This window comes from Megalobrama amblycephala, linkage group LG4 (genome assembly GCF_018812025.1).
Source record: "Megalobrama amblycephala isolate DHTTF-2021 linkage group LG4, ASM1881202v1, whole genome shotgun sequence".
In the NCBI taxonomy this organism is placed as follows: Eukaryota; Metazoa; Chordata; class Actinopteri; order Cypriniformes; family Xenocyprididae; genus Megalobrama; species Megalobrama amblycephala.
The window spans coordinates 50782948-50806075 of NC_063047.1; the positions used below are offsets into that span (position 1 = coordinate 50782948).

Consider the following 23128-nt stretch of genomic DNA (forward strand, 5'->3'; position numbering starts at 1 on the left):
TGTCTGATTGGTCCATCCAGTGTTTCACTTGTGCTCAGATGCGGCTATGACGTGAACAGGTCTGTTGCTTTATTATGAATCATGAATTATTACAGATACAGGATCAAATATAGCTGCGAGCAGCAATTATCGGGGTTCAAGTGCTATAAGGCCTTTAAGCACAAGCGTAAAAAGGTATTGTTTTATTTAGCAAGCTTGTAACCACCCCGATCATAGATAGAAAAGACCATTTACAGCCAATACAAGCAATTTATCATTAGAAATAAATTGTTTTATCTAGGCTGAGCCAAAAACCTAGGACTAGTTTGCCAAAGTTGGTTTTAGAAATAATCTCTAATATTTAATGAATGATTTGATGGACAGTGGCAGTTCTAGAGGCAAAGTTTCTCAGAATGAGGATTTCTACCTTGAGGTATGAATGTCATGGGTGTGTGCGAAAAATCGCTCGATGCACAATCCTTTACGGAACATAAAAAACATGAAGGCACCCCCCGGTGGCCAATTTCTTTCGACTTTCTCATAGGCCTCTGTGGCTGTGAGTCAAACAGTTTTGTTCTGATTGGCCTCCTTTAACCTTTTCTGATAGCTGCTCAAACTTCATTGGCCGATGGCGAACATTTTTTTTTAGATATGTCAATGTCCTCATAGACAATCATGGCACCTCGGACAAAGACACTGCATGCCAATTTTCAAGTCAATCAAACTAATAGTGAAGTAGTTTTTTGCTGTTATAGCACCACCAAGTGGCCAGTCGTCACTTTTTTTTCATGCAACTGCAGAATGAGCTCTTACATTGGTGTGCTGAGTTTGGTGAAAATATCTCATTCCGTTCACTAGTTATAACCATTTTAGTAAAAGTGGCTCAACCCACTTCGAATGTTTTGGCGGCCCTTAGGGACCGTGAATTGAAATTTCAACTTTTTTTTGATAATTATTGACAATCAGACTCCAGAGAACCTTGCGTTGCTATTTTGAGGCAACTGAAATAGACTGCATCATTGACCAACTGAAACCTGGTCTAAAGTCAATGACGCAGTCTATTTCAGTTGCCTCAAAATAGCAACACGCCAACAATGCACCTGAACACAGACCAGCACGCCCATGGGCTCACAAATGGGCACAAATGCATTTGCTATTTAAACAACGTGGCGCAGGACGTGAAAATGATTACTGCGTCGGGCTGAAACTAGCTAAAAACACTAGCAAAAATCTGCCGGGTGTATGATAGGACCCTGAGAGTGCAGTGGTTTCATGAGCACAAAACAGCGACTGTCAGCGGTGGGTTAGTGCTAAATTAGCTTACTAATATTACTTTGGCCAAAAACAGTGGCCAGTAAACAGGTTAAAGCGATAGTACTCCCAAAAGGGACTTTCTTTCTTCTGTGCAACACAAGAAGATATTTTGAAGTGTGTTGGTAACAAGAGGAGTTTCAGTTCCCAATGACTTCCATTATATATTTTGTCCATACAATGAAAGTCAGTGGGAACTGAAACGGATTGATTACCAACATTCTTCAAAATAACTTCTTTTGTGTTCCACAGAAGAAAGAAAGTCTTACAATTTTGGAATGAAAACCCTTCACTTTTGGTGAATGATCCCTTTAAACTTTTGGCACTGTGTTTCTTGTTCACAACCGAAATGTGGCTATGGTAACTACTGTCAATCATCACAATTTCAGGAGTGACTTGTGTACCGTACACACACTGAGTGATCATTTTAGATAATTACTCCACATTCAAGCACTGCTGTGACTCCTGAGACTGTTCTCTTTATTCATCGGATGGACAGGAAGCACACTGGCTTCAGATGCACGACCCCCACTAGTGGCCAGAATGAAGCATTGCAGCTCATGCAGCAGCGACCCAGTTCAGTCACTACTTATTTGTGTTGAGAAGAGAGAGAGAGAAATAAACATAAAGTCCTGATCTACTGGCCATGTGAGATCATACTTAAGTGAAAGTACTAAAGTTCAATGCAAGCTCTGTCAACAGCATTTCAGGCTTTAAGTCTCTCACTGCACTAAATAAACTCAACTGAGCCCTTGTGCCCTTCCCCATGTAAACACAATACACACTGTTTCAGAAGTCACCAAACTCAAACATTACAGTGTTCACATCAGACTAGTGTGACTTACTGATCTGATCTGTATGAAGTTACATACCGTATTTCGTGTCATGTCCATGAAAAGAAACACAATGCAGAAAGAGACTTTGAACAAAAGCACGAGCTGCACATTCCAGCTGAGCAGATCAATTACAACTACATTCACTGCCTTTGAAGAATAAATACATAACAGACAGGATGGAGAAACTATTTTCTGCTTGAATTGGCATTATGATACAAACGCTGTTTATAGAGTTGAACGTGTATCACATGCCATCAAATGAGACACGTCTCATCACGTGTGTGAACTGCATGTACAGACTGTCAGTGCTGCTCATCTGTCTGTCTCCATTCAAACCAATAAAGAGCCACAGACTGTGTGTGTGTGTGTGTGTGTGTGTGTGTGTGTTCTCCGGCTGTGTTGCCATGGTTACAAGGGAATTCTGGCGAGTAAGGATATTTCATTCACTCTGCAGTAAAACATCAACAAAGCTGAAGATCACAGCATGTGCTTGTATGAGCTGCTTGGCTGGTTTGCATCTGTTCTTCTGTCATTGAGTCTGTGCAGCCCATCAGAGAGTCTCAATCTCAGTCAGTCTTTCTCCTCATGGTGAGCTGCTGAAGTTGGCAGCTTCACTTTGTGGCTTCAGTTTCCACTCAGCCAAATCAGACCATTTTTCCCATCAAATTCACAACACTTTTCTCAGAACTTCAGCAAAAGTGGATCATCTCGAGACCATCCTGGTCAACTGAGGCTTTATCTTTGCAGTCATTCACTGATGTGCATGTCATTGGCAGTGGTGTACAGGTGCAGTGGGGTGACAGCGCCACCTACTGGTCAGTACATGGTCATTGGCTCCATCATGTGCCTTTCCTCTGGTTTGGGAGCATTCACATATTATTTTTTGCTGCAACTCTTCTTTTGTTCTAGTTTGTCCAGTTTCACACATGAGCACATTTCTCTAGAAATAATGGAAAGTGCTAATGAATACTCCACACACTAATTGTGTGTGTGTGTGTATTGTGTAACTGTAAAGATAGTGTTGATTAACTGTTGTAATGTGGGATTGTCTTACAGTGGTGGAGGAGGGATTGTGGGAATGTGGCCTGTCGTATGAGTGTCGGACGCTGCTTTTCAAGGCCATTCACAATCTGCTGGAGAGGTATGTGTTCATACTGTACACACATCCATACTGTACACATATTATATGCACACGTTTGTACTGTACTTGTTCATACTGTATGCACGGTTGTACTGTAAATGCATGAGTATGAGTTCACACATTCATACTGTATGTTTATACTGCATATATTCAAGCTGAATGCGCACATTCATACTGTACGTTCGTACGTTTCACATGTTCATACTGTATGCATGGTTGTACTGTACATGCTTATGAGTATGAGTTCACACATTCATACTGCACGCTCATACATTTCACATATTCATATTGTACACGCTTATACTGTACACACATTCCTACTGTACATGTTCATACTGTATGCATGTTTGTACTGTACATGTTCATAATGTACATGCTTATACGTACATATACATTCATACTGTACGTGTTAATTATGAACATTCATACTGTATGCACGTTCGTACTGTACATTTTCATACCGTATGCACATTCATACCGAACGTTCATACTGTATGCACTCATTCATACTGTACATGTTCATATGTTTCACATGTTCATACTGTATACACGGTTATACTGTACATGCTTATATGAGTATGAGTTCACACATTCATTCTGTACGTTTATACTGCATATATTCGTACTGTATGCACACATTCATACTATACGTTCTTACGTTTCACATGTTCATATTGTACACGCTTACACAGTACACGTTCATAATGTACATGCTCATACTGTACACACTTATGCTGTACGCACAGTCATACTGTACTTGTTCATACTGTACACACATTAATACTGTACATGCTTATACTGTATGAACATGTTCGTACTGTACATGCTTATACTGTACATATACATTCATACTGTACATGTTCATTATTCACATTAATACTGCATGCATGTTCGTACTGTACATGTTCATACTGAATGCACATTCATACTCAACGTTCATCCTGTATGCACACATTCATACTGTACATGTTCATACTATATGCACGGTTGTACTGTACATGCATATGAGTACACATTCATACTGCACATGTTTATACTGCATATATGCGTACTGTATGCACACATTCATATGTTTCACATATTCATATTGTATATGCTTATACTGTACACACATTCATACTGTACACAGTCATACTGTACATGCTTACTGTACACACATTTATACTGTACATGTTCATACTTTACTTTTTCATACTGTACATGTTCATAATGTACATGCTTATACTGTACCTATACATTCATAATGTACATGTGCATTCTGCATTCATACTGAATGCGCGTTCGTACTGTACATGTTCATACTGTAAGCACATTCATACTGAACGTTCATACTGTATACATATACTGCACGTTCATACTGTACACAGATTCATACTGTACATGCTTATACTGTACACACGTTCATACTGTACATGTCCATACTATATGCACGGTTGTACTGTACATGCATATGAGTACACATTCATACTGTACATGTTTATACTGCATATATTCATGCTGTATGCACACATTCATACTGTACGTTCATATGTTTCACATGTTCATACTGTATGCATGGTTGTACTGTACATGCTTATATGAGTATGAGTTCACACATTCATTCTGTACGTTTATACTGCATATATTCGTACTGTATGCACACATTCATATGTTTCACATATTCATATTGTATACGCTTATACTGTACACACATTCATACTGTACACAGTCATACTGTACATGCTTACTGTACACACATTTATACTGTACATGTTCATACTGTACTTTTTCATACTGTACATGTTCATAATGTACATGCTTATACTGTACCTATACATTCATACTGTACATGTGCATTCTGCATTCATACTGTATGTGCGTTTGTACTGTACATGTTCATACTGTAAGCACATTCAAACTGAACGGTCATACTGTACACATATACTGCACATGTTCATACTGTATGCACACGTTGATACTGTACACACATTCATACTGTACATGCTTATACTGTACACATGTTCATACTGTACATGTCCATACTGTATGCACGGTTGTACTGTACACGCATATGAGTATGAGTACACACACATTCATACTGTGCATGTTTAGACTGCATATGTTCATACTGTATGCGCTGAGATGAGTGACTGATTAGAGACTCAGACTGTCTCTTCCATTGTTGTTTCTTGTTTAATTAATTTTTACATCTGTGACTGTAATTGCTCTCAGATTGACTTCTGTGTTTGATTTACAGATGTTTGATGGATAAAGATTTTGTTCGCATTGGGAAGTGGTTTGTCAAGCCGCACATGGTGGAGGAGAAGCCCGTCAGCAGCAGGTGAGCGTCCAACAGCATCTTTATCTTTATTTCTTCATGTGTGACTGCAGGAGAGAAACTCTGAACATGTTTGATTGTGAAAGTGGGAGTAACAGCAGACGCGCGACAGATGAGTGTTAGAGAGAGTGTGAAAAAAGAACTACACTTGAGCATACTTATTATAGAAATAGTATAGTTTAAAAGAATATATTTAAGTAATGTTTTCAGGCACTTAATTCCACGTAAATTTATATTGCAATTAGCTGAACTTTAGAGTGTTTTTGTGTGTGTGTGCAGTGAGCACCTGTCGTGCTGCTTCTCGTTCTTCCTGCATGGCTTGAGCAGCGTGTGTTGCAGCGTGGAGGTGTCGCAGCATCAGCCGCTGCACCGCGTCACGGAGGATCACATGCGTCTGGTCCGGAGCGGCAGCCGCTCGCTGAAGGGTGCGTTCCGTCAGCTTCTCTACTGCATGCACTGCTCAATCAAACCGCATTATAAATGTGCCAATGACCCTCACCTGTGTGTGTGTTGCAGTGGTGTTGAGTCCGTACGGCCTTTGCGGGACACTGACGGGTCGTGCCTTTAAGATGAACGACCCTGCGGTGCATAAAATCATGGAGGACTGGAGTCATTTCTACCCCGTGGTGCTGAAACACAAAGGGACGGATGCCGACCTGACCTTTGACCCTCAGGGTTACGCTGCATTCGAGGTCATTGTAGGTCAGTGCTTTACAACAACAGTGGTGTGATTGTGTGTTGGGGTTGGTGTGAGACCTCACATCCGTCCGTCTGTGTGTGTTCAGGAGGAGTACGGATGGTTTACCCAGAAGCCTTAGTGCTCGTGGCTCAGAGTGACGCACCTGTGCAGGGTTCAGTCAGAGACCCGTCCAGCTGCGGGACGCCCCTCACACCCCCCGGCTCACCGGGACAGTCCTGCTCAGGTAATAAGGATCCATCTTCAGGATCCTGTTAAGTCTGTCAGTGTTTTTTAATAAATTAGTAAAGCTGGAGGAGACTTTACCGAGTGCTTGACTCTTGCAATGTCAATACAAGATATTGACTAAAAACTGATGAACCTCTTGATGGAAATAACATCACAACATTTATTTCCATTGAGAGGTGCATCATTTTTTGGTCAAGATCTTGTATTGACAATGCAATGACCCTCAAGCCATCCTAGGTGTATATGACTTTCTTCTTTTAGATGAACACAATCAGAGTTATATTAAATAATGTCCTGGCTCTTCCAAGCTTTATAATGGCAGTGAATGGAGGATAAGATGAGAGCCCAAAAAAGTGCATCCATCCATCATAAAAGATATCGGTAACACTTTACAATACGGGTGCACTAATATGCATTAATTCATGCTTAACTAATGCACAGATAATCATGTTTTATGTATGACTCATGAAGAACTAAACCATTAATTAATGATTACTAATAAAGTTTCTATATGATTAATAGATTAAGTAATATATAAATTGTTATTAATTAAATGTGTCATAATGTATTAATTCCTTAATAACATATTTTATTAACTAAAAGTGTAAGTTAATGTGTTAATTACCACAATGGGTTGAAGCCAACTTCCAGTTGTCTGCTTTAAATAATCGTTATTTAAATAATTTGAAAATGTATCATTATGTTATGACTTTACTTGTTGAGGCACATGATATTTATCTAATTGTTAAGTAATATGTAATTAATGGGTTTTGACAGTTGCACATGCAGTGGTAAGTTGGGCTGCACACATATATCAGCACACCAGAATCTGAACTACAGATTGTGATGCTGCACTGTGTTTGAACTGGATGCGACCATTATCGAGTCATATAGCAGACCACTGCAAGTCTATTTGTCCTTCATAATAGAAGTGACGTTTTGTTGTGTTGTGTTGCATCATGCCACATCCAGTGTGCATCACTATCACTGATTATAATGGGTTCTATTCTCCTTGTCCGGTCTAGACACAGTGTTACGAAATAGCAATGCCCGGCCATCTTTATTTGAGCTGGTTACTAAAGAAGCTGGAGTACTGTCATGTGACTGATGAGTAATTTGCAGTTAGTCTCTTGTTAGTAGTTCATGTCAACAGTGTCTTCAGAATCCTGATGATCTTGACATTTAGCAGTTGTTCTGGATTCACTAGTTGAATTAAGTGAAGCGTGTGTTATCTGTTTCCAGGAGATGCTGGCTATCAGACGACCGTCTGTATGTCTAGCCAAGAGAATGTCCCAAACTCCAGCCCAAAGCATTCTGGGAGGAAGCTCATGAATCAGATGCTCCATGAGGCCTGTAGGGAATGTTATGTCGATCCACTTCAGCGCAAGTGAGCACTGCATGACACGAGCCTCTGATGTTTGTTTGTGAACGTGAGAAATGATTTCTGTTCAGATTGATTGGTCTGTTAATGCACTAATGTGTGATCCAGCAGCACTCGGTCCGACGGCGTCTGGGGCTTTTCCAGCCCGAGAGAGAGAGTTTCCTGCAGCTGCTACAGGTGAGTCTCTTCAGCCACGCATTTCTCCATTCTAGGAAGTTTCACTGACGGTCTCATTAAAGGGTTAGTTCACCCAAAAATTTAAATTCTGTCATTAATTACTCGTCCTCATGTCGTTCCAAATCCATAAGACTTTCATTCATCTTTGACACAAATGAAGATATTTTTGATGACGTCTGAGAGCTTTCTGTCCCTCCATAGAGATCCAATGCAACTTCCAATTTCAAGGTCCAGAAAGGTAGGAAAGACATTAAAGTTCTCCATGTGACTCCAGTGGTTTAACCTCAATTTTATGAAGTGCTTTGTTTGTGCAAAAAACCAAAAACCAAAAAACATAATTTACCACTATTCAATAGCTCCTCACTGCAGAACACGAGATCCAGGATCCAGGATCCAGATCCAGGCGGTGAAGATGGGTAAGTTTAAGTATATGTAAAGTGGGAGGAGTTGGATCTGGATCTCGTGTTCTGCAGTGAGGACCATCTCACTTTATTTGCAAAAAAAATATTTTCCAAAGCATTAACGCAACAATGTCAGCTCTCGCGTGAACACAACATGCATGCGTCGTGGAGCTCTCTTCAACAACGTTTTCGTAAATAAAGTGGTAAATTATGTTTTTTGAGCAAACAAAGCACTTGTGTCTCTTCATAAAATTGAGGTTAAACCACTGGAGTCTGTCACGATCGGTTGCAGGAAATAATGATGGATAAAGGATCTAAGTGCAGCAGCTATTACTTTAAAGGTCCCGTTCTTCGTGATCCCATGTTTCAAACTTTAGTTAGTGTGTAATGTTGTTGTTAGAGTATTAATAAAATCTGTAAAGTTTTAAAGCTCAAAGTTCAATGCCAAGCGAGATATTTTATTTAACAGAAGTCGCCTACATCGAACGGCCAGTTTGGACTACATCCCTCTACTTCCTTCTTTAATGACGTCACTAAAACAGTTTTTTGACTAACCTCCGCCCACAGGAATACACAAGAGTTGCGTTTGTAGAGTGTGTTTGTCGCCATGTTGTCGAAACGCTGTTATTTTCATCCCGCAGTCCAATCACCGGGTCTGATTCCGGCTCAAATTGATAGGGTAAAATTAAAGACATGTTTACAATAACACTGAGCGCGTGCATCTCCACGTTATGGTAAGAGGCGTGACCTTTCCGGGCAAGGTTCGCTTAGCTGCTTTCGAATCACAACACAGGAACCGCTGGCACAATCAGAACTCGTTACGTATTTCTGAAGGAGGGACTTCATAGAACAAGGAAGTCATCAGCCCGTTTTTATGACAGTGGAAACAGCGGTATACAGATAAGTAAATTATGTGAAAAATACTGTGTTTTTTTACACGCGAAACATGAACACATGTTATATTGCACACTATAAACACAATCAAAGCTTAAAAAAAAAACACGAAAAACAGGACCTTTAATTTCAAGAACAAAGTTAAATCTTCACAAAACACAAAGGAATCGCAGGAACATGAACTGAACAACCAACATAGTAATGACTTAGAACTGACAATGAACTGGGAGACACACAGGGCTTAAATAGACTGAACAATCCAATCAAAGAAACATGAAACACCTGTGACAACTTAATGAAACCATTTTTAAACTAGGGGACTATCAGGCAAGGAAACAGAGGATGACAGGACTAATTAGCAGAACAAGAAAACCAACCTAGAAACAGACATGAACAGGGGTGCACCAAAGCGAACTATGGTCGCAAGTTCTGTTGTTACCAACAGAGTTCAATGGGACTTACGACCATAGTTGGCTAACGATGCTTTCAGGAAACACACCCCAGAACAGAAAAGGAGCTCAAAAGCAAACTCTAAACATGAACAAACACAAAACGTAACAGTCACATTGATTACTTTAATGATGTCTTTACTGCCTTTTTGGGGCTTGAAAGTATTAGTTGGTTTGGATCTCTATGGGGGGGGGGAAGAAACCTCTTGGATTTCATCAAAAGATCTTCATTTGTGTTCTGAAGATGAATGAAGGTCTTTCAGATGTGGAATGACACAGGGGTGAGTACTTAAAGACAGAATTTTCATTTTTAGGTGAACTAACCCTGTAATCATGAAAACGTTATTTCAGAATGTTCTCTGAACGTTCAAAATATCCAGTTTTTTTTTAAATATTAAAAAAAAGTTTTTTTCTTGGTTATGTGAATGTTAAGGGAACATGCGGAGATCTCATCTCTGCTCTCTCATGAATGCTTTCATCATAACTAACACAGTGCAAACACGATTCTTGACAGTTAACATGCTTTACCGTCTGCTGAACTGTTAGTTTGTGTTCTGCGTATTTGATGGTGTAGGGTGAAGCAGCAGCAGATGAACGCCACAACCGCCTCCATCCCTCCACCCTCCACCCAAAAACACAAAGCAGTCGAAAAGCCAGAGAAACTCGAGAAGGGCCCCAAACGTGTGTCTCAGATGCCTTTCCACCACCGTGTTTCTGCGGATCCGCGGCTCTCCTCCGGGCCTGAGCTCGTCCTGATGCCTCTGGATGCTCCCTTATCAGACTGCAAATACTCCAAACCGCCGTCTGCCACTAGAAAAGCCCCAGAGTCACTCGTTCATTCTCCCGTATCGCCACTGCCGCCCACACTGAGCCCCCATCCACGGGACCACGAGGCCCCTGTGGGCCTCTCCGACTGTCTGGAGGGGCCGTCAGGACTCACGCGTGTGGAGGCGAGTGAGAGCATGCGGTACAGGGCGCCTCTGGGCACAAAGGACACCACCAGGGAATGGTGGCGAAGCTACAAGATTCCCACAACAGACAAGATGGAATTTAGACCTCTGGATCTTTGCTGCAACTCAGAGGAGAATCTGCCGGAGAATGACGGAGCCGCTCTCAAGAGGTACCAACAGAAGTCAAGCATGAGCATGTACATACTTAACAAGTGCGATGAAGTTAAAGGATGTGTTCACTTCAAAATGAAAATGACCCCAGGCTTTGGGGGGGTTAATAAAGACCATCTGAAGGAAAGCGATGCATTTGTGTAAGAAAAATATCCATATTTAACAAGTTAAATAAGTAAAATATCTAGCATCTGCCAGACCGCCTTCCGTATTTAACTTAGGAAGAAAGTGTAACACCTTCTTGCAGTTCAAAATGTTTATGCTACGTCCTACGCAGCAGATGCAACGCTTTTTCCTAAGTTGAATACGGAAGCTAGACATTTCAGTTAGACATAGCTATTGAAGCTAGACATTTAACTTGTTAAATAAGGATGTTTTTCTTACACAAACGCATTGTTTCACTTCAGAAGGCATTTATTAACCCCCCGGAGCCGCGTGGAGTACGTTTAAAATGAATGGATGCACTTTCTTGAGCTTCCTAACTCGTTGGTCCCATTCACTGCCATTATAAATCTTGGATGCGTCAGGATATTTATTAATATATCTCCGATTGTGTTCATCTGAAAGTAGAAAGTCATATACATCTAGGATGGCTTAAGGGTGAGTAAAGCTTTGAGTAACTTTCATTTTAAAGTGAACTAATCCTTTAAAGTTTGCATGAAACAGAAGTTACACTAGTCTTTTCTTACCTGTTGTGACGTATATCCAAATGAAACTGCTTCTGGGACATGAACAAATGTAGGGCGGGGCTTGATTTTGTCCGTGGGGAATTGATGGGATGGTTGTGGTTTGCTATTGGAGGATCTCATGTGAGTGACAGGTTGCCCCGCCCTCTCCCCCACTTGCATGGCTAGATGTAATAGGTGGTATTTTTCTGGACAGTTTTCTCAGACACAAACACACACACTTACACAGGCTCACAACATCAACACGCTGAAATGAACTTCCTCTCAGGCTGTTCACTCAGATGCAGAAGAGATTGAAGATCTCAGAGGAGCACGTGAGGAAGGACATACCGACACAGGCTGGAGCGGAAGATCCCACTGATGATCCGTATGACTTTAAAGAGGGAGACACTGAGTACAGCTTCCCTGCCACCAAAAAGCTGAAAGGACTGAGCCGAGACCCCAACCGCAAATCTAAGGTTGGCATGCCTTGGCATGACACTTGTTAAAAGAGTGTACGATAATGTTTAGCGTACGATAACTAAATGCTGCAGTTTATTCTGGCCCAGAATCAAGGCCAGAATAAGGCCAGTTTTCTGCTTAAAAGTGGATAACTCTGGAAATGTTAATAGAGTTGTGTAAGACAATGTGGTGATTTCAATAATGGCATAGCCAAAGATAAAAACACCCAAGAAATGTGAGCAGATGTGATCAGAATTTACATCCTGTATGCTCATTGACTTGCCACAAAGTGGCTAAAACAAAACCCTGAATGAGATTCAGTGCACAAACAAGCAACTACAATGGATATAAAATTCTACACGCCCCTGTTAAAACAGTGTGTTTTTGTGATGTATGCAATGCCACTGAAAACCAATGTGATGCATAAAAAAAAAAATTAAAATAACCTAACTGCAGAAGTGTGCACACCCTTTTATAATTAGCTATGTGGCTGTGTTCAGAATTAGCTAATCTTCAAGCTCATGTGAAGTAGTACACTCCTGTCTTATATTAACAGGGGTGTGTAGACTTTTTATATCCATTGTAGTTCTTGGAAACATGACTTTGTATCGCAGCAGACTGAGATAAACCTGTGCATCACAGAGTGTGTGAAGCCAGCAAATCAGATTGAAGCTTGTAGATTTTGAAAAGCTTTTTGCTTCATGTGATTCAGTTCTCTGTAACACTGTTTGTGTCGTGTCATGCAGGCCGAGGAAGTGAATGGGAACAGCGTGGTTCCTGAGGGGAAAGATGCCATGTCCATCTTTAGTTCATCCCCACATTCAGGTCAGTACACACTCAGTCAATGAGACATATGGAAAATAACTGACAAAATATGATGTCACTCAAACTGTCTGTCCTGTTCAGAAGAGTCAAATCCAGATGAATCAGATGACACAGTGAATCCTCCCTTGACCAGAGAGAAAGATCTCATTGTGCTCATCTCTCACCTGGAGAACATCTTTGGAGAGGAGGATGAACTAGCGGTGAGAAGCTTATAATGACTGAAAGTATTGTGGAAGTCACTAAAGTGGCTGAAATAGACAAACCTGTCCATCACCGATCTATAGTAAACATCTCGACTGCTCGTGACAACATAACAGTAGAGCCATATTGAGATTACCACACATTCTGCTGTCTTAATAGGAAATCATCTGATTTCAATGAGTAAACGTGTTTTTATATCTCCCTGTACAGTCTTATAAGACTAAGACTAGAGGTTTACTGATTCAGGTTTATTCAACTACTATATATAAATGCTAAATATATCGTGTTTAATGTCTAATAAATATTTTACCATATGCACTTTTCAATACATATTATATTATATTATATATATATATATATATATATATATATATATATATATATATGGAGAGAGAGAGACAGAGAGCGATTAGTAGTTTTTGCCACATATGTACGAGGGTGTGTTTCCCAAAAGCATCGTAAGTAGATTTTTGAAACCAACGTTCTCGTTGGTTTACTTAGGATTACGATGTTTTGAGGAAATGCTGCCCTGGCTATTGTTTGGCCTATCAGTACTATGAAATGTCTCAAATGTTGCATGATTCATAAATGTTTCTCCATATAAACCATGCCAGAGCACATTTCCGAACCAGCAGTCATCCAGGACTGGGGCTGTCACAGTGGAGGAGCGCCCACTAGGAGTCGAGGGGAGAGCTGCAGCACCGTACCCCTCAAGTAAGTCCAACGACACTACAGGTCAGCAGATACCAGGAGAACCATCATCCCTAACAGTCTATGGTGTGTCTTCTCAGCAGTAGCAGAGCTCCAGCGCATGTTCCCCACACCTCCGTCTCTAGAGCAGCACGCGGCCTTCTCTCCCATCATGACGTACCGCGACACACCCAGCCACGAGCCGGTCGGCCCCTCAGTGGGTCAGGATCAGTCCGGCAGCTCTCAGTCCAACAACCAGCTCGCCGACTTCAAGATGGAAGTGGAGGAAGACATGACCTGCACCAAAGCCGAGGATGTACGTCTGAATGTTTAGCTCAGTGTGCACCATCTTTATTTGTATTACATTATATTTTTTCGCAGCAAACTAAATACACACCGTAGAGCAGACTTAGGTTAGGTTTAATACTTTAGGTTAGGGTTATCCATGTCTGAGCAGTGTTTTCTGTTTCAGTGGCTAATTCTAATTCTTTCTTTGGGAATTCATTTATGTCTGAATTCTGACACTAATGAACTTTAACAATGATTTGATTGAAAACATAGTGATAAGGGAAAATACATGGGGAGAATAAGAAATCAAAAGTTCACTTATTTTGTGGAAACATCTATGATTATTCATTTGTGTCCCATATGTCCTCTGTCCAGCTGCTGATTGGTTGCTCCATGTATGCCCCACTGCGTTCCTTACCCAGCCAGTGTTTGCCTGCTCTTAAAATCCCAGAGCACTGCTACTACAGACCGTCCTGGGCTGATATGACCAAGATGGAGCAGTACTGCCTGACCTCTCAAAATCCTTTCGGCATGTAAGTCCAAATGTCCAATTTCTCAAAATTTGATGAGTGAATCGCATGAAAAGGCAGCCAATCTTTAAAAAAAAAAATCAACACAATTGAGTACAACAAATGCTACCATCATGTATGCATACAATTAAACTTTCCAGTTAAGATGTATTTATTTCACATTACCGTAAAGAGTATGTGGAAGAAAATGTGCTTAGTTGCTATGAAAATGCATCTTAATGGTCCTAAAAATTATTTTTTTAATGCTAAATGCCACCTGAGCAACAGTCTCTCACATGAATGTTTTTCAGCAGTGGTGCTCTTCTGGAGCAGGACTACACTCCCATGGCCACTGGCACAGCCGCAGGTGTCCTGCCTTCCCCGGCCACCTCTCGCTTCTCTGTGCCGACCCCTCGTACCCCCCGCGGCGGCCAGGGCTGCGTCAGACAGGATGGCACTGAGCTCAGCTCACCAGCGTCAACCCCCTCCACCAGCGTTCCGCTCAGCTCGGTCGAGCTGTCTGTATCGGGAGCACTGCTGCCCGAGGCGCACAGTCTCTACGTTATACTGCTGCTGTCCGACTCAGTACTGAATATTTTCAAAGACCGCAACTTTGACAGCTGCTGCATATGTGCCTGTAACATGAATGTTAAAGGGGCGGATGTTGGTGTCTATATCCCAGACTCCACCTGTGAGGACCAGTATCGATGCATGTGCGGCTTCAGTGCGATCGTAAACCGAAAGCTGGCGCACGGGGCGGGCCTCTTTCTGGAGGATGAGCTGGACATATTTGGCCGTGGCTCTGAGGTGGGCCAAGCGGCAGAGAGGAGACTGGCACTGTGCAGGCGAGACCCTCCTGGCGGAAGAGTTCAGGAACAACAGACGCCCTCCGAAGTAATTTCTCTGCTACAGGAGCAGTGCTCTCAGCCAATCATGTCCCTGACATCCCTGAACAGATCACCCGGCTGTTCCTGCCACGGCCGCCAGGGGGCGCTGTTGCAGAGCTGGGCAATGGACAGGCTGTGGGCGGACAGCAGTGATGCATGTGTGGAGTGTTATAACGCGCTGGTGCAGGGACTGCAGTATGTGGACAATGCAGCTGGAGGGAAGGTGGAACAAGCTACAGTGAGGAGTAGTGCACTACACGTCTGGCCACAGACCAACGGTAAGAGTTACTAAATGGCTGTAGGGACTCTGGATGTATAGTATCTAGAGAGCAGAATATTATGCATTATTGATAACCCTAACTCAGAAGATCTCAGCAAAGTCATAGCAGCTGCAAATCAAGCAATTAAACACCCAGAAAAAAATGCAACCACATAAGAACTACTGAGAATACCCTAGCAACCACATAACAACATGCTAGCAACCACTTTGCAAAGTGTCCCGGCAATCACCCACAACACCCTAGCAAACACCCAGAGCACTCTTGCAATTGCAGAGCCTCATGCTAAAAAGACCACACATATCAATGCTCTTGCAACCACAAAGAACACTCAGGGACAGGCAACTCCGGTCCCAGAAATACACTGCAAAGTTGAGCTCCTTCCCTAGTCAAACACAACAGATAAAAGTACAACTCCAGGACCGGAATCGTCCATCCCTCCTCTCGCAACTATGTAGCAACACACCAAAAACCTCCTAGAACATGTTAATGACCTGGCAACCCCTCTGAACACCCCAGCATTCTTGTGATGAGTTGTCAATAATTGCCCACAGTGCCCATAATTTTCAAGCAATCCTCAAGACTTAGGTTAGATTTTTCAGGTGTGTTTGATTAGGGATGGAGCTTGAACTCTGTAGGACAGTGCTCATCCAGGACCAGAGTTGCCCATCCCACAGGATTGTGCAATGTCTTATTGATGCAGCTGTTCTCCTTGCATGTCTTCAGTGTTGGACATCAGCAAACTGTCATCTCAAGATGTGGTGCGGATGCTGCTGTCTCTCCAGCCATTCCTGCAGGATGCGATCCAGAAGAAGAGGACGGGCCGGAGCTGGGAGAACATCCAGCATGTTCAGGGTCCTCTCACATGGCAGCAATTCCACAAAATGGCTGGACGAGGTTCATATGGTGAGACTACACTCCTCACAACACAACAGATCTTCTTTACAACTAATCTCCATATTTGTAAAAAATTTTGTAATTCAAATTTTTAAACGACTAAACATGTTTCTGGTCAGGTTCCGAGGAATCCCCAGAGCCGCTGCCGATCCCCAGTGTGCTACTGGGATATGATAGAGATTTTCTTTCTCTGTCTCCACTTGCTCTTCCCTTCTGGGAGAAGTTTCTCCTCGAGCCGTACGGAGGTCAGAGGGATGTGGCCTTCCTAGTACTGTGTCCCAATAGTGACGCCCTGCTCAGTGGCACCAAAGCTTTCTTCCAAGATCTCAGCGCTGTCTATGAGGTACATCATTATCACTCACATGTTCTGAACTGCTAGACATGTCCCTTATGGGTTCTTGTGTGACCACACCGGGCCCTGTGCTTGAGGGGGCCCCACAGCGAGCAGGCTGAGGGGGACCCTGTTTCCGCTACTTCACACTGGGCCCTGTCCCATGCTTGGATCAGGGGTGTCCAATGCTGCTCCTGTTGGGCCAATGTCCTGCAGGGTTTAGCCCGACTTGTCTCAACTCACCTACCTGGAATTTTCTAGTAATCCTGAAGACCTTGATTAGCTGGTTCAGGTGTGTGATTAGGGTTGGAGTTAAACTCTGCAAGACAACTCTTAAAAGCTGACAATTTTTGTTTTGGGAAATATTGAGGACTCATATTGCATTCATGTTTGTCTACAATTTGTTGTCCAATCAAATGCATCAATGCATTAGAAAGCAAACTGTGTCTTTCACACAGGCGTGTCGGCTGGGGAAGCACCGTCCGCTGGCGCTGGTGTCCAGAGACGGGATTGTCCCAGTGGGATCAGTGGAGTGTGAGGAGGAGACAGATGATCAGTGGTTCTCAGGGCTCTGCGCTGGACAACATCAGAAGGAAAATCTCAACAAACTCAAACTCTACACACACACCTGCAGACACACACTTGGTAGGAACCCCTCCTGTTATTCTGTTCCTGTTTCATTGGAGTGAATCACCAATGATTGTGGCGATGCTCTGTACCATAAAGGTGGCCGTGATTTAACCAAGTAGGATGTGTTCCTGGATCAATGTCTTCTGTTGGTGCCGGAGCAATATTCTTGTCAAACAAATATAACTCAACCATTAACTACACATTAACTCGTGATTCATTTCACATTCTGCACAGATGGTGAGCAGCTCCCTGGCTCCAGTATTGCTCCCTTTTATGGCAATTGTTAATTTATATCAAACTTTAACTAGTGTTCTCACTATGACACGCTACACAGTATCTGCTCTGGCTCTTGTTCACAGAAGCATTACAGGACTGATCCATCTTCAGCTCCTGTCCTGGAAAGACAGTGTCCTGCAGGCTTTAGTACCAATCCTAGTTTAACCCACTTGTCTGTAATTTGCAAGTAATTCTCAACACCTTGATTAGCTTGTTTGTGTTTGGTTAGGGTTAGAGCTAACAGGGAACATTCTCAGAATTTTAGTTCTGGCAAGGTTCTCTTAAAGTTATGAACAAATGCTCTTCTAGTAACATTAATAAGTTTGTTCTAAGTTATCAAGTATTTAATAATGTTCTTATAACGCACAAAAACATTATTTATAGCGTCATTCATGGAACGTTTTTTTGAGTTTGAGTTTTCCAGCTTGCGTTCACACAGAAGGCTGTCTGGCAATTTGACGAAAAATTGGTGAAATCGCAAGGTCTACACGATGTAGTTTTTAAGTGACATTGCTCTTTTTCAGTGCCGCAGCTCTCTGCCCTGACGCTGGACAGCAGCCTCCTCCTTCCCCCAAAGCCTCCACCTGCTTCTGTTCCTCTCGCCCCGCCAACATCCACCCAACAGCCTACTGCCGCTGATGGAGACGGACACTCAGGAAACACCCCTAACCCTACGGGTGGTACCACATCCCAGTCCATCAGCACAGAAGCAGGACAAGGAGTTACGGGCGACTCAAACACCACACCATCAGCAGAGAGCGCTGAAAGGTGAGACAACACAACTTTCACTGGTCTCAGAACATCAATCTGTGTGATCCGCTGCAATTCATGTGTGTCCATAACTCTCCACTGATATAATTCCTAGCATACTGCATGCTTTATAGATTTGACTGTTGCATTTAATGGGTTATGAAATTTTTATATATATATATATATATATATATATATATATACACACACACACACACACATCGATCAGGCATAACATTATGGGATATATTAGGCAGCAAGTAAACATTTTGTCCTCAAAGTTGATGCAGGAAAAATGGGCAAGTGTAAGGATTTGAACGAGTTTGACAAGGGGGTTGTCCCCATTGTCCCCCAATAAAAATCAAGTTCTGGGGGGTAAAATCCACATTTTTGGTGGGGTTTCCCGGTAAAATTCGCATTCCAGGTGCTAAATATCACGCTATTTGGGGCCACTTCAACCCGCGGACATGAAAAACATCCCGCGGTAACAGTGTGAATGTAGCCCAATTCCGCAGGAAAACCACAGACTTGGCAACACTGCCTGGGGGTCTCAATGTTTACACTTTTGGTCAAGATAAACCCATTAATGGCAGACTAATAGTAGGCAGTGAACAATAAACTTGGTTGTGAGAATGTAACATAAAAAATCTTCACATTTAAGAATCAAGCGTACCTGAGGTGGCTCAGCAGAATCCTTTTTAAGTGAACAGATAATAATGTGTGATTTGTGATATATATTTTAATCATCTAGTCATCCTTTTTTTATTAATATTTTTAGTTATTAATTATTGCATTTGGTGATTAATGTCATTGTTGTTGTAGCTCAGCAGAGAGGGAACGGATTGGCATTCCAACAGAGGCGGAGTCAGCAGACAGCCACGCCCACCCACCCGTGATTGTGCTTTATCTGTTGGATTCCTTCCTATGTTCGGGGGCGGGGTTAGGGGACGAAGAGGGCGGGGACAGCATGGATGCGGGCAGCACATGGCTTTTAGCACTGCTGCGCTGCTACACGGACATGCTGAGCGAGCTGCCAGAGAGCATTCGGCCAGCGCTGGTGCTGCAGGTCAGGCTCATCCTAACACTCCTTTCACTTCAGCTCATGAATCAGTGATGGTGTCTCAGTTGTTAACTTTGATTGGCAGGTGTTGCCGTGTCAGTATCTGTTGCAGCCAGCCAGCGGAGACAGTCCTGTGTACCTGCAGCAGCTGCGATCGCTGGCCTTCTCCACGTACTCACAAAGCCGCCGCCTGTTACCCACACAGACGCACATCAGGTCCCTCACTGGATTCGGCCCCGCGGCCACAGTACAGTCAGCGCTTAGGAGCCCAGAGGTCACACTTCACTATACTGTGTCTTGATTGCATGGGAGTGGGTTGTGTTAAATCACTCTGGTCATAATGAACAGAGCTATCTGGACTGCAAAATATTTATTGAGCAGCAAATCACCATGTTAGAATGATTTCTAAAGGATCATGTGACACTGAAGACTGCAGTAATGATGCTGAAAATTCAGCTTTGATCACAGGAATAAATTGCATTTTACTATATATTCACAAATATTAATATAATATTTCACATTTTTAATGTTTTACTGTATTTTTGATCGAATAAATGCAGCCTTGGTGAGAATTTCTTTGAAAACCATAAAGAAATCTTACTAACCCCAAATTTTGTAACTGTAATGTATATATAACATAGTTTCATTTCATTTGTCTACTTTGTCTGATTTGTGTTGAATAAATGATTTCTCCGCTCTATTTCCCAGAGTCCCGGTGCCGTGCGTCTGTATTCCCCCCCTTTCATCCTGGCTCCGACGCGCAGCAAACCGTCTGAGGCGGGTGACGTATGTTCGGATGCTCCTTCACGCTGTAATGTGTTGTTTGTGGGATACTGTCTGTCACATGACCAGCGCTGGATCCTGGTGTCCTGCACAGACCAGCAGGGGGAGCTGCTGGAGACCTGCGTCATCAACATCGATGTGCCCAACAGGTAACGCCTGTTCATTTGAGTTCATCCATTTCAGTTCCAGTCTATAAAATCTCTAATTTCTCACAGAGCTCGGCGGCCAAAGTTCTCTCCTCGGAAAATTGGCCTCCAAAAGTTATGGGAATGGTGCGTAGGCATTATTCAGATGACCACACTGCCGTGGAGGATCGTGATTGGTCGTTTAGGAAGACTGGGCCACGGGGAACTGAAAGGTTTGTCAGCTTGTTTAATATTTTCAACAAAGATCATCAGTTTATTAAACTCTCTCTTTCTCTCTCAGACTGGAGTGTGCTGCTGGGCGAGCATTCGCTGCATTCGATTGGCCGTCAGCTGCGGGAGGCATGTCGTATGTGTGGTTTGTCCGCTGCTGATTCGCCCTCCATTCTCAGTGCCTGCCTGGTTTCCATGGAGCCGCAGGGATCTTTTGTGGTGATGCCAGGTGAAAATGTGCACTTCAGTCCGAATGCTTCAATTTCAGACATCATTCACTTGCATAAAGATGGGGAGTTAAAGTGCCCCTATTATGCTGTTTTAATTTTAACTCACAATACGATATTATTGTGATACTCCAAGACATATGTTAAAAGGACAACAAAACATGTACTGTTGCTTAAAATGCTAAATTTGGTATTATATTGGGAGTGGAAATGAATAGGCTTGGACTTGGTGCTGGTAACCCAATGCATAGGACAATGTTGACACCAGAATAAAAATATTCATGATTTTAACACTGAAACACAGATTTATTTTAGGTAAATATGTTTGCAATCTGTCACTGACTAGATATATTTAAAATAATGAAGGGCACTTTTTACTGGTAACACAAGACATTTGGCATTATCAGGACCCACAAATATTCCCCCATTGCATTTTTATAGATTATATTCAACATTATATATAGTAGTTCAATGAAGTAGTGACACTAAAACAACGTATTGTGTAAACTATACACAATACGTGTCACTATCTCTGATACGATATTGTTGCATTTTTGTATTGCGATATCGTGTCACAATATATATTGTTACACCCCTATTGGTTTCTATAATAAAAACAGAAATATAAATGGTAAACACTATATTAAATGTATATGTTTATGACTATTCATGTACACGTAATCATTTTCTTATAACTACTCAATTCAGTGTAATCTTCACAATACACATATATAAGGCTTAATGGCATTTGTACAGTGTAAACACTAAAGTAAAAATAAGGAAAATATGATTCGTTCATCAATATTTAACTTGTGCAGCGCGCGTCGGAACACACGTGCGAATTCAGTGAACACTGTTATACCGCTAGCATTAGCTTCCCGGAAACACGGATACCTTCAACATCAGAACGTTTAAACACAGAATACAACAAATATCACTATAAACAAAGTTTAAGACGGTATATGTGAAATTTAAACTTACTTTCAAAGTTGCGCACACTCATCTATGGCTTGAATACACGCGAGCCCTCCACAGCATTAAAGCGGAACGTGACAAATTGCGTCAAACTCTGGGGGCGGGACTAAGTTACGGCTGTAACCAATAGCAATAACAACAACCAATGCTGCATTCACGCCACTTCGTATTTACCGGAATCTTGAGATAACAACACGTGACGTTATATTCGGAGCTGTTCACGTCCTTTTGGTCCTTGAATTGGGAATAATGCGTTTCCATGGCACCACACTAGCAACGCCTAAATGAATCTACAGCGGTCAGGTGGTACAGCGGCCACGTGGTACATCTGCGAGCTTTCAGAAAACTCCCAGCTTACAAGCTGTAATTACGAACTCTAAAAGCTTTTTACAAGCAGGAATCTCATAACTACAGGAATTACGAGGCCGCGTGAACGCACCTCAACTTACAAAGCCTTTTCAACAAAAACAGTTCGATCAAGAATTCGATCTCTCTAAACCCCGCCTTTCCGAGAGCCTTCTCTGCTCTGATTGGGCAGATGGCCCAGTCTGCTGTGATTGGTCAGAAACCAAACTCCATTAGCATATCTGAATTTCAGCCCTTCTGATCTACTGATATAGAGAATAACTCCTGCTGGAGGGAATTTGGAACATTGCAGAGCTTTTCATGCTCAAACAGCAATATTACACACTAAAGAAAGCGTGAAAATACAGAATAGGTGCTCTTTTAGTCCATGTATATTTACAATGGTGACAAGAGTTCACTGCAGCTTAGATGCATTTTTGCCCATTGCTATTAAAATTAATTGTTGAATTTGTGTTTTTGTGTGTGTGTGTGTGTTTGCACAGACGCAGTGACGATGGGCTCAGTATTCGGCCGCAGCACCGCTCTAAACCTGCAGACGTCTCAGCTCAACACTCCTCAGGATGCGTCCTGTACACACATCCTGGTGTTTCCCACCTCATCCACCACACAGGTGGCGCCGAGCACCTACCCGACTGAAGACAACCCTGGTACGGCAACACCATCACATACAACCCTCACAACACTAGAGGGCGCAGACATGTGTTCTCTGTTCACTCAGTGGGTGTTCATCTGGCTGCAGC

General features: G+C 42.4%; 1 protein-coding gene across 6 annotated transcripts in view; it reads left to right on the forward strand.

The window, feature by feature from the left end:
- LOC125267842 (mediator of RNA polymerase II transcription subunit 13-like) overlaps window positions 1-23128 on the forward strand; it is a 45820-nt gene that overhangs the window by 16978 nt on the left and 5714 nt on the right. For 2 of the 6 annotated variants that reach the window (XM_048189855.1, XM_048189860.1), the window contains exons 3-27: window positions 3183-3267; window positions 5504-5587; window positions 5864-6009; window positions 6101-6286; window positions 6370-6507; window positions 7752-7896; window positions 7999-8067; window positions 10386-10931; window positions 11887-12076; window positions 12806-12884; window positions 12966-13084; window positions 13700-13799; window positions 13877-14091; window positions 14439-14596; window positions 14884-15737; window positions 16464-16643; window positions 16754-16977; window positions 17424-17610; window positions 18396-18639; window positions 19444-19687; window positions 19767-19955; window positions 20390-20613; window positions 20680-20822; window positions 20891-21049; window positions 22871-23035. In XM_048189855.1, coding sequence (XP_048045812.1) covers window positions 3183-3267; window positions 5504-5587; window positions 5864-6009; window positions 6101-6286; window positions 6370-6507; window positions 7752-7896; window positions 7999-8067; window positions 10386-10931; window positions 11887-12076; window positions 12806-12884; window positions 12966-13084; window positions 13700-13799; window positions 13877-14091; window positions 14439-14596; window positions 14884-15737; window positions 16464-16643; window positions 16754-16977; window positions 17424-17610; window positions 18396-18639; window positions 19444-19687; window positions 19767-19955; window positions 20390-20613; window positions 20680-20822; window positions 20891-21049; window positions 22871-23035 — 5073 coding nt within the window. The remainder of the gene's footprint in view (window positions 1-3182; window positions 3268-5503; window positions 5588-5863; window positions 6010-6100; window positions 6287-6369; window positions 6508-7751; window positions 7897-7998; window positions 8068-10385; window positions 10932-11886; window positions 12077-12805; window positions 12885-12965; window positions 13085-13699; window positions 13800-13876; window positions 14092-14438; window positions 14597-14883; window positions 15738-16463; window positions 16644-16753; window positions 16978-17423; window positions 17611-18395; window positions 18640-19443; window positions 19688-19766; window positions 19956-20389; window positions 20614-20679; window positions 20823-20890; window positions 21050-22870; window positions 23036-23128) is intronic. The other 4 variants (XM_048189858.1, XM_048189859.1, XM_048189857.1 and 1 more) reach the window with 4 other exon arrangements.